Consider the following 11,758-nt stretch of genomic DNA (forward strand, 5'->3'; position numbering starts at 1 on the left):
AGAAATAATTAAATCAGATACACAATTAAATGAAATTAAACCGGGGTGGGGGTCTTCCTTGCAAAAGAGACTTCTATCTCAGTCTGACTCACCTGGGTAAATAAAACTGTATGTTTACACAGCCCATAATTCACTGGAGTTTACACTTAGTTTACAAACAGGATGTACAGTTGAGATATTAATATTAAGTGCCTTCCTCAGTAGTACAGCCAGGGTTTAAAACCAATAAACTCATGGTTACCATTCCAGCTCCTAAATCACTGCATGACAGGGAATACGTTTGGATCCCTTCAGATGATTTATCTTATCTCATCTTCCTCAACTTTTACAGGGATTGTGAATAGTTCAATCTAAAAGAAACTCAAAAAACAAAACAAGAATGTTCTGTTGGAAACATTCATGGCAAATAATTCAACTTTTGAGTGAAAGATTCTGACTCAGAAAGCAAATTAAGATTACTCAAAACCCAATGTACAGGACCCCAAAAATAGTGCTGTTCTGAGGCATCCATTTCCCCCCTAAAGGCTGTCTTTCTTTAGTTGGGGCCATTTGGCTGATGGCTTCGCAATTTGATGGTGTTAGTTGGGTAATACAAAATTTGATACAGGGCCTATTATATTACATATTCTTGTGTGTTATCTAGGTGACAGTGGGAACCTGAATATCTTGCAAGGTTCTTTTCACTGCTGGAAGGCCAATGGTGTGCAGAAGGTTTTATAGGGGTGACATAGCTCAGGAGGTAAGACCGATTATCTGGCAGTCGGAGGGTTGCCGGTTCAAACCCCGCCCTGGGCGTGTCGAAGTGTCGTTGAGCAAGACACCTAACCCCTAACTGCTCTGGCGAATGAGAGGCATCAATTGTAAAGCGCTTTGGATAAAAGCGCTATATAAATGCAGTCCATTTATATCAGCTGTCTCTTGCCAGTAACTTCGTTATCACTGATGATATGGCACAAGGTCACAAATATTGTTGGTCTGCTTACTGTCATGCACGAGGATTTGAAACTAGGAAGGCATTATAAAGTATTTCTATTTACTACAACAACCTTCCTTAAAGTTACTGTACAGAGTAAGGAAGCTACCTAAATTACCATAACTGCTAAAGTAAAGCCTCAAATATTTAATGTGGGTTTCCATGTCAAGGGTAAAGACAGAGATTTGACTTTAATTAGCAAAATTGTCATGTGTTTGCACGTGACAATGTTGCGAATGGAAAATGACACAACGAATGAAAGTACTAGCGGGTCAAAGTTTTACCACGAATACTAAATAACATTAAAATTTCGAGTAATTTCGACTGCCCCAATCTAATCTAATCTAATCTAATTTAATCTAATTAATTAATTAACTGTATTTGACTGCAAACCAGTGAATCCCGTGTGTGCATTTGGATGCAAAATTAACATTGTTCATAGTTTGTGTTTTATACACAGCTGTTAAGGAACTCCAGTAAAGTTAATCATTTCGAGTAGCTTAATCTCTAGCTAGATGTGTCTGTCCGGTTTACAAAACCACTATAGATATACAATAATTGGATAGGAACTCTCGTAGAAAGCAAACGGGATCAAGAAAAGTCAGTTAAAATACAAGTGGCTGTATTAGTATTGGTATAGATATTTGTTACATGTATACAAGCAGACACTATGTAAGGTAACATGTTTCGTGATAATTTATTCAAGACGTAAATCTTAAAATGGGAGGTGCCCTGCTTACCTGTGTCGATCTAGTAAGTGTATATCTAGTTGGATACAGCGCGTTCAAGTCCTGCAAATTCTCGCGATAGGAACTGCCGAGCGACTGCTGCCGATTTGAATTGCGCAGTTAGGAATCTGAGGGGCATTTTGTGATTCATTCAAAAGCTAGAATGATGGCTGATCTTATTCTGGAGGCTGAAGACAAACAAGAAGAAACCAGTACGACCACTGAGGCCGAAAACGAACCGGTGCCGGAGACCACAAATGGCGAGAAAATGTAGCTTATCTAGAAAGCTCTATATTTTGGGTTTTTCGTAGTCGGATAGCTTGCTGCTACCTAAGATGGAGACTGGAATAGCCACTCATACTAGCTAGCTGATATTAGTGGTAGCATACCTTCGAAATGCCGGCTACGAACACCTCGATATTTTTTGTATTGTGTAATAAAATGCGTTTTGTTCGTTATCTGACTATAACGTGGGGAATTTGTGACGGTTAATTCGTCTAACGAACTGGCTGGCTAGTTCATTCGTGTGTTTTGTTAGCTAAAGCGCTAGTTAGCCACAAGCGATCAATGGGTTGTCGAAACAATGCAGTTCCAGAGACAATGGATAGCTTGTATCTCGTCAGCAAAGTTTTTAGGCCGATTAAGAAACTTTCTGGCTTGCTACATATATTTTGACTTGATTTTGCTTGATGAATTGGTGAGATTAGTCATAGAAATCGTACCGGCAGGCTCTTTGGGTTGATTGTTGATTTGTTAGCGTTTATCTTCATCAAATGCTAGGCTAAAGCTAGCATGAAGCTTTGTAGGCGACAGTCTTGCCGACTCGGCGTCGTTGTCTGTATTGTTGGGTAACCCATGGCAATTTGGCCCAAGTAGCCTGGTAGTTATTTGTCATACCTGTCAGGTACGAAGTTGCTGGACAGATTGCTACCGGCAACGCAATGTAGGGCCTTTTGGGTTATTGGCTAGCATTAACATGAAACAATTCTGGTAGCTACCTAAGATGAGTGCGGCGTTGTTGTCATTAAGTACAGTATGTCCACAACGTTACTCTAAAATCTCACACGCTGTTTTTCTTAGCCCCAGTGATTCTGACGAAGCTTCAACGGAGAAGTTGGAACTGAAGGAAAAGACATCTGGTGGTAACAAGAAGTCGAACAGGTTTCAGCCCTACTCCAAAGACAAGCATGCTGCCGACAAGAAGAGCAACCACAGAAACCGAGTGTTTATCAGCAATATCCCATATGATATGAAGTGGCAGGCCATCAAAGATCTTATGAGAGAGAAAGGTAAAGTAATAGGGGGATGAAGATTCCAGACAAATTCCCCCTCAAGTGCATATTTCTATGGTGTTGGGAGAATATTCTCTGGAAGGTGGGCTTTGACACTGATTAGGTTTTAAAGAGACTGTTTTGTCAGATATTTACTGTAGCTGTCTTATTGGATTTTTCTTCATTTAAAACTCGGCAATTGTCTGTGTTTCTATTCTCTCTTGGTAGGAAATCTTGACAGGAATGTGTGTACCTGCATTTTTCAAAGCTTTGTATGGTATTTTACTTAAAGGTTTGTTTGTAGTATTGCTTAGCTCCACAATGTAACCACTCAGTGTTGATGTATTGCAGTCTTGTTTTAATTGTACCTTTTGTAAGGTGACACAAGCTTGTTTTTTTCCCCTGAAAAAATACTATTGGAATTCAGCTTCAATAGAAATGTGTGTTCTTGAAAATGTTATGGGGTGGATGGTCACCTTAAAACAGCTAAGTTGTATGGTTTTGGAAACTTGTTTAATGATATGTTCCATACACTGAAGTTCTTTTTATGTCCAAGGCTCTACGCAGCTGCATTTTCTCTGTCTGTGGTGGATGGATATGCCAGTCAATGAAGAGAGGGGCATGGTTTTGCCTGGTGGAATGTTGGCTGTGGATTGATTGGACTTCTGAAATAATGGGGTTTTCCTCTGTAGTGTTTGCACCAAGGGGAAACATTGGAGAGAAAACTGGCCTTTTAAACGCTGTTGTTTCTTTTGGTATTTTCCCTTTGTATGTCTCATGTAGTCGGTGAGGTTACATACGTGGAGCTCTTTAAGGATGCTGAAGGAAAGTCCAGGGTAAGTGATATTTGGACGACTTGGTGCAGAGGTGTTAAATGTCCTCTGTGCTTCTCGTTTTACCAATTGTTTTACCAGGTAACTAAATTCCTGGCTGTTTTTGAACTGCTGGTAAACTTGAGACAGTTTGTGACTAGAGCCAGTTTCTGTTGGTTGTAGATTGACCTTTTTGACATGGGTGGTTTGTTGAATATTTCTGTGATTTTTGGAAAACATTAAAAAAGATAAAATTTCCTTGATGGAAATATTGTATTTTTGTGGTAGGTTTCAATTGGTGGATCTGTTTGGCTGTTTTAATTAATCAAAGGAAATGCACAGTGGACTTTTTTTTTTGTTCAGGATTTGTTCCATATATTGGCATTGACCATTAAAAAATCTTGCATGTAGATTTGATCAGCAGAAGGTATGTGAATGGCACTGTTCACTGTTCTCTGGGAGACTGTCAATCTTCTCAATCTAGAACCACTGGGTCTGCAAAATGAATGCATCCTTATAATGTTGCACATAACATGAACATCAGGAAAACTCACAAAACTGTTATTACTTACAATTGTTTGCAATTTAAAAAATCTGTTTTTTACTGACATTTGTGTTCACCTACCTCAAACAATAAGAAATGTTTATTTTCCCCTACAAAATGTGTTTCATTGCACATTTTTGCATTTAAGTAAAATGTTAGTAAATTAATAACCTTAACTTCATAAAATCAAGGTGGTATCATTGTTTAGTATATATAAAAGTTTTCCCTCCACTCCACTCCAAATCCTATGTGTGTTCATTCTGCACAATGCTGTTGGCCTTTTCTGAACCTGGAGATGGCCAAAGATCTGAACAATATAATATTTGCAACTGCTTTAAAGTTTCTCACCATGATCGTTGCAGATTTCCGACAATAGAGTCTTATGTTTTATTGACCTGAGTTGGCATGAGTCAGCTGGAAATGCTTGAATTCAAAGGATCTTGAGATGCTAACCACCTGTGCTCTACATTTGTCTCTTGATGTTGGTGTGCTCCTGGTCTCCTCATGATGTTCCTGCAGGGCTGTGGGTATGTATTTTTCCATCCTGGTCTTAAACCGTTTTTAGACAAATGGTTACGTGATCTGGTGTTCCGGTGTTAAAGAACGCATTTCCCTTGGTCCAGTGTGGTGGAGTTCAAAGATGAGGAATTTGTGAAGAAAGCCATGGAGGTGATGAACAAGCATGATCTGAATGGCCGGCCACTAAACATCAAGGAGGTGAGTTGCCATGAGAGGTGCAGGCACTCCTAAAAATCAGTATGCAATATATTAGTGTGTAATATTTTCAGGGAGGTAATCCTTACTGTTTTTGTGTGTGTGTACGTGTGTGTGTTCCAGGACCCCGATGGTGAGCATGCTCGGAGGATCCTGCAGCGCTCAGGAGGAATGTTCCCGGGAGGCCGGGGCCAGGATGGTGGTCCAGGTGTGATGAGCCTGCCTCCTTCCATCGCCAACAATCCCAACATCCCTCCTGAGATCATCAGCTCTCTGCAGGCTGGGCGGCTCGGCACCACCGTGTTCGTGGCCAATGTGAGTTTGCAGGCCCTGTGTTTAGAGGAAACGTGTTTGATGTGTTTATTTACCAGAGGAAAAGGACCTGTAGGAATAGGTACTTCCTGCTTTACACAAAACTGTTGCATTGCGCCTAAAGCTGAGATCACCATTTGTGATCCTCATGACCATGAAATATGTATAAATGCAAGAAGAAAGAAGACTGGTAGCTAAGTTGCTAACTTCCATTTTGGTTGAAGGCAGTACCTGTCCTTCCCCCCCACCCCCCATATTTTTTTTGATGCTAACAATGATTTAACATTCAGGACCTTCCCCCCCAATCTTTTCTTCTCAGCTGGATTTTAAAGTGGGCTGGAGGAAGCTGAAGGAGGTGTTCTCCATGGCCGGGACGGTCAAACGGGCCGATATCAAAGCGGACAAAGACGGAAAGAGCCGAGGGATGGGCACGGTCACGTTCGATCAGGCCCTGGAGGCTGTGCAGGCCATCTGTATCCTTCATGGCGCAGTCATGAGACGTTCCTTCAGAGGCCAGGCAGATGAGCTCTTGGAAGTGCATGGCCAAAATGATGTCTTGTTTTGTTTTGTGTATAGCTGTACAGTGACAGTCTGCTACAAAGGGGTGATGGATGGTTAGGGTCTCTCCTAGATTGATGAGGCTTTTTGAAACAAAAAATGGGAAGAGCTAGCATGCTCACAGTGACTCACTGATTTGAACTAATGATTGAATTCTGCTGTGGGGAAAGGTATTCTGATTGGTTTAAAACAGGTTGTTGATTGCCCAACGTGGCTCTGTTCTTTTAGGAAGCTCAGACTCTGGTGGTGTCCCCAGGGCCTTGATCAGGGTGGTCAGGTGAAACGTGATGGAGCATGGGGGCAGGAATTATTTCGGTGTCTGCTAAGGCGGGATGATATACCACAACAATAATTATCGAGTGCAATAATGGTCTTTGCCACCATATGGTTTATTACCTTTCTTTTCCTCTTTAATAATACCTGATTCTGTAACCGTGCTTCAGAGGCTGTGTGAAATGCTAGTGTCTGCTGTTTGTGATCATGAGCCTCATCAGTCCACAGGTGCCACTGCATGGCATTTAAGTTGTCTGAGATGTGAGAAACTGCCTCTTCCTGAATGTGGTCCACTTTGCTTCCTTGACTGTGATTCTAAGCTATGTTCAACGGACAGATGCTCTTTGACCGACCCATGCATGTTAAGATGGTAAGGATTTTCACACCTCTATTCTGCGTGTTGACGTCAACGTGCTGATTTGTTACATCCTCAGATTATTGCATTTGAAGGTGCCCAGTACAGCAGCTGGTTTGCACAGTGTCTAATTTACACACCTGCATTCCACCTTCTGCTGTTAGCGATTGCTGACATTAATAGCAAATGATGTGTTGGAAACAAAAAGGAAGAATCTGTTTAAGACGAACGCGCAATGCAGTGAGATCTAATCTACTACTTGGCTGTGGCTCAGAGTACATGGAAACACACTCACTGACTGTCCCAATTTAGTCACCCGAAATAACAGCGGCACCCCAGTCGTACCTGCAGAGTGTAAAAAAAAAAGGCAGTGATCAGGTGGGGTTGTCTTAGTAGGCGCTAAGTTGTGTTGGTAGCCCTTTGGTGGTTTCTTGTTCCGTGACACGTCCGTGTCCCTGCAGGATGACAAGTCCATTCCCCCGGATGATTTCCGGCCGGTCGAGAAAGCGCCTCAGTTGCCAAGTGAGTCCCACACCTGTCTTTCCTGTCTCAGCCTGAATACCTCTGGCCTGTGGCCATAACAGACTGTGGCCTTTGGCAAAATAAGGCTGGCTGTTTGGTGCTGAAGTATGTGCAGAAGACAAATACATGCTCTTATCCTTTTGCAGGGGGTCTCGGTGGAATTGGAATGGGGCTGGGGCCAGGAGGGCAGCCAATCAACGCAAACCGAATGAGTGGGGGTGGAGCCATGGGCAACATGGGCCCTGGAGGTCAGTGAAAAGGCTGATTATTCGTAATGTTCTCCCGGGTAGGGCTGGCCAATCTCATGATAGGTGTGATCCCTTTGGAGTGCTCACTATGGCAGGAGGATGTGAGCACCAGCAGAAATCCCCGTTTTCCCTGTTGGGGCTGGAGGAGAGGGAGTATCTGTGAGATTTTAAGAAGCGGGTATTTGTTTTCTATATGTAGTCCCATCTCCTTGCTGGGGAATTGGTCCCCAAGAGGCCTTGAGGAGCTCTGAATTAGCCTACTTAGTAACTACTGTACACCCTGCTGGTGTCAAATGTGTGCAATAACAGTCCACAAATGGCTAAAAACTGCCAGTGTGTGTGTGTTGTCATAAGGAGTTACATAAGGAAGTTTTAAATGTAAGTTGAAATTTGGGTAGTATGTTTACTTGAATGAATAAAACGTACTATTCAGGAAGTGTATATTTCAGCCAAGTATATTTCAAGATATTTCCTGATGTATTGTGACCTGATGTTGGCTACCTTTTTGAAATTATTTTCTTTATTCAGCCTAAATTCAACACTAATGTCTCAAATGCTTCTTGGTATCCTAAACAATTTGATTTTAACCCTTGGCTGGTTCAGGAATATTTGCTGAGAACATGAGTCTCCTTTAATGGGGGAGGAATGCACTGCTGTGTACTGAAACTGCTGGTTCTGTTTACAGGTATGGATGGGCCTGGATTTGGAGGAATGGGGCGAATGGGAGGTTAGTTCCTGATCTTTCTGTCCCTTTGGTTCTTGCACGCTTGCAGCTGTAACTGTATTGTACAGATGTGTTTATATTTTGGCATTTGTTTGAATGGAGATTCGGTGCAGGCTGGTCAAAATCTGCTTCTCTCTAAATGCCTTGTACGTGGAGGCAAACTCTCGGGAAAGCGTACCGTGGTGAAAGACTGACCCACTGGCGCTTCTCTCTCCCTCTGGTGCCAGGAATGGGCGGCGGCGGTGGTTATGGTGGCATGGATGGCATGGGCAACATGGGAGGATTTGGTGGCAGAGACATGGCCCCCATGGGCAGGATGGGAGGTAATGGTGAATCCAGCGCGGTCTCTTCACGCCCATGCAGTGAGCCGTCGCCAGTCTCACAGTGGGTGCAGGCGTCCTCTGCTGTCAATCGTGCACTCGTGTGGCGTAATTGAAGACGTTCTGTAGAAAAACATCATTGACTATGCTTGGTTCTGCCCTTGCAAGTCAAGCTTTGAACAATTTGAATGATTTGTTGAACAACCAATCAGACCCTTACTCTAACTGGACAGCCTATTAATGTGCAGGATGAGGGTTCTGTGCTGTAGTCCTACAAGGGTCCTTTATTAGTTTTGCTTCGGAACAGTAGGCTAATTGGAAGCCTGGCCTCCAGTCCAGAATTACTGAATTACTTTATGGTTTTGCCTTTAGAAATTTGGCAGACACTTATCTAGGGCGACTTGGACAGCTTGCTTTACGTTTTCAATTTTATAATTATTTGTATGCATTTACCCTAAACACCACACTTTTACTGGTGGTGCCCCATGCTACACTGCTGCTTCATATGCTAGTGAAGTGTATGGAAATATTCAGTGCAGTCCATTGAAAATGGACTGGTCTGTTGATGATTATGAAAACTGGTGTCCCTTGGTTGGTTCTTGGCCTAGCATCGTCATTTTGCTTTTGTGTGTTAGTCATGTTGCATGAATAATCACTGTTAGCCTGGTCTGGTACTATTATTACTCATGTAAATCAGGTGAATTTTAATTGTTTTGTATTCCTGAGAGTAACACTGATGGATCTCCATTAACATTCAGCCAGGATTTAGGCGTTTTACAGGCTTATGTTTTAATTATCCTCACTTATGAGAAACTGAAATTTAGACATGGCATCATGCATAGTTTAACAGATATAGGGGTCTAGAGATATTCCAAAATGTCTGCCGATTTGGGGGTTAACACTTATCTGATTGTATGTAAGGATACAAATGGAACAAAAATATATCTGGGCACAGTAATACGCTCATGACACATTCACAAATATAGCAGCCCAATTGTTGGTGAGGAGAGCTTGTCTCAGGATGCTGACTTGTCTCTACCCTCACAGGAATGGATGACTTCAGAGGAAACCCCGGAGCTGGAATGGGCGGAATGGGTCTGGGCGCAGGCATGGGTGGCAATGTGGGAGGTACTGTGCCAAATCACTCTCTTCTGTTGTGATTGGGCGGGCGGGGGCGGGGGGGGAGCCGCACCCCATTTGGTCTCCTGCTTGTAGAATGGGTTAATACCCTGAGTGCGGTTTAGAGTGGAGAAAGCTGGGGGTGGATGGATGCAAGGCTGAAAAAGTGAATTGACGCATTTGTGAGTGGCTGAATGGAATTGTGCTTGTTGAAGATTCTCCAATAGGGAGGCAGGCCTGCCGGCCAAACAAAGCTACACATTTCCACATTGAAGTATACTAATGCAATATTTGTAAATACTTTGTAGCAGTATATTCTTTTCATTTCATGTTGTTTTTGTTTCCCTAGATATGTATCGCTCAGGAATGGCTGACTTTGGGAGAAATGACATGACTATGGGCCGTGGATTTGGGGACTCTTTTGGAGGAATGGGTAAGAACACTCCAGGCCTGTGTGTGTGTGCACGCGCGTGCGTGCGCATGTATGTGTGTGCTTGCATGGCTGTCAATCACATGCATCATCCATTACCAAAAACAAGCCTACAAATCTGAATTCCAAAAATGCAGGAGTTTCTCCTGATTTGAGCTACCTCCAAAATGTGACTGTATTAGATGGTTGGCTGTGCCGGCTGGTTGGCTGACTGCAGCTGAATTCTCTTTGTCAGGTGGAATGGGCGGATTTGGAGGCATGGGTAATGCTGGCATGGGCCCCAAAGGATCTGGATTAGGTACACGATCATCACTTTTGCCATCAATGCACATCCGCTAACATCTCCCTCAGCTGCTGGAGGGACCAGCTCAATGGCTCCTGTTCTGTGCCAGAATTTTGAATGATTGAACAATGTATGTGCCCCTTCCTGCTCCCCCCCCTCCCTCAGCAATGCCCGTGTGACGGGGGTGGGGGGGCAGCTGGAGTCTGCCATGGGCCCGCAGGCTCAGCTGGGCCGTGCCAGGTGCGGATGGGGGTGTGGGGGGGTGGTGTCTGGAAGTGGCTCCTGCTGTCTGTGCCGTTCTGAATTGTGCCCTTTCCTTGGTCAGGTGGTGGAATGGGAAACATGGGCATGAGCTCTGGCTTTGACCGGATGGGCGGGGCCATGGATATGAACCGTGGGTTCGGGGGCTTCGGCGGCACCCCTGGGCCCATGGGGGGCGGAATGTCAGACAGAGGATCAGCGGTGAAGGGGGGCTGCCAGATCTTTGTGCGAAATGTACGTATCCTATCAAAGTATCCTCCATTATTCTACTTCTCTGCTTCACATATTTAACAGTAAAAAAATCTAATGCCCTTCAGAATAGTTGCACAGGAAAGCGATATTTTGTGAAAGCTTTAAGGAACACACAAATGGCGCACATTCATTTGACCCTTTTATTTCAGCTCTCTTATGACCTCACATGGCAGAAACTGAAGGAGAAGTTCAGCCACTGTGGTAAGATGAATTGCAATGTGTGCTCAATGACTTGTTAAAGGGGCAGCTCACCGAGAAATTAAATGTTTCCACTAACCCAGAGTTCCATCTGTCCAACCGGATAGTTTTTCTGAGATTTGACATGTTTTCTACATATCCACTGCAGCTCACCCTGATACAATGGACCTCAAGGGATCCATATTCTTGTGGCACTCTAAAATTGACATTCAAAAAACTTGACAGAGATGTCTCTTTCCAGATGTGATGGCGCAGTTTACACAAACATCCTCAGGGCTTTATTCATGCAACGGTTTCATTGAAGAACTACTTCTACCGAAATACAACTCTTTATTTTTGGGTGAACTACCTGTTTAAGGTTTCCCCATGTTGTTGCATTGCACGAAGTAATGGTCACTGTTGGCATTTAAGTGTTTGCGGTTGGGTACAGACAGGCCTGTGCTGCGTGTTTTCCAGGTCAGGTGATGTTTGCGGAAATCAAAATGGAGAACGGGAAGTCCAAGGGCTGCGGCACGGTTCGCTTCGACTCCCCGGAGAGCGCCGAGCAGGCCTGCCGTCTAATGAACGGCACCAAGATCAACGGGAGAGAGGTGGACGTCCGCATCGACCGCAACGCATGAATGTTGCCGCGGTGATGTCGCACCCCCAGGCCCTGCTTAGTTTTGTTTTAAAAAACAGTTCACACCCCACAGAGTCCTCAGTCAAGGCAGAAATGATGTCACCAGTCTCTGTGTCACTGGATTATAGTTTGTATACCGTGACTTTTTTGTTTTTGTAAACCATTTTTAGTGTGTCACCAGTTTATTTGAATAAATAAGCTTTTTAATTTTTTTAAACTGGATCCTTGATTTATTTTCCTGT

At 43.6% G+C, this 11,758-nt stretch overlaps 1 protein-coding gene across 2 annotated transcripts; it reads left to right on the forward strand.

Moving 5' to 3' along the window:
- The first annotated feature begins 1,767 nt into the window (after nucleotides 1–1,767).
- Nucleotides 1,768–11,733, forward strand: LOC135242565 (myelin expression factor 2-like). 2 transcript variants are annotated; one of them, XM_064313697.1, is made up of 18 exons: nucleotides 1,768–1,971; nucleotides 2,782–2,990; nucleotides 3,756–3,808; nucleotides 4,848–4,855; nucleotides 4,952–5,045; nucleotides 5,166–5,357; nucleotides 5,674–5,827; nucleotides 6,506–6,555; nucleotides 7,002–7,062; nucleotides 7,209–7,310; nucleotides 7,996–8,037; nucleotides 8,262–8,357; nucleotides 9,402–9,482; nucleotides 9,823–9,906; nucleotides 10,139–10,201; nucleotides 10,512–10,681; nucleotides 10,849–10,900; nucleotides 11,354–11,733. In XM_064313697.1, the coding sequence occupies exons 1-18, from the start codon at nucleotides 1,865–1,867 to the stop codon at nucleotides 11,515–11,517; spliced, it is 1,782 nt and encodes a 593-aa protein (XP_064169767.1). In that variant the 5' UTR covers nucleotides 1,768–1,864; the 3' UTR covers nucleotides 11,518–11,733. The 2 variants fall into 2 exon arrangements, with proteins under 2 accessions (XP_064169767.1, XP_064169766.1); XM_064313696.1 differs by lacking the exons at nucleotides 1,768–1,971; nucleotides 2,782–2,990; nucleotides 3,756–3,808; nucleotides 10,139–10,201 and having other exon boundaries at nucleotides 3,988–4,855.
- Nucleotides 11,734–11,758: the final 25 nt, after the last annotated feature.

This window comes from Anguilla rostrata, chromosome 16 (genome assembly GCF_018555375.3).
Source record: "Anguilla rostrata isolate EN2019 chromosome 16, ASM1855537v3, whole genome shotgun sequence".
NCBI lineage: Eukaryota > Metazoa > Chordata > Actinopteri > Anguilliformes > Anguillidae > Anguilla > Anguilla rostrata.

Coding starts and splice junctions, on each gene's coding strand:
- LOC135242565 (XM_064313697.1), top strand. CDS start 1,865: ATGATGGCTGATCTTATTCTGGAGGCTGAAGACAAACAAGAAGAAACC. Junction 8,038..8,261: donor AGGAATGGGGCGAATGGGAG/GTTAGTTCCTGA, acceptor CTCTGGTGCCAG/GAATGGGCGGCGGCGGTGGT. Junction 9,483..9,822: donor CATGGGTGGCAATGTGGGAG/GTACTGTGCCAA, acceptor TTGTTTCCCTAG/ATATGTATCGCTCAGGAATG.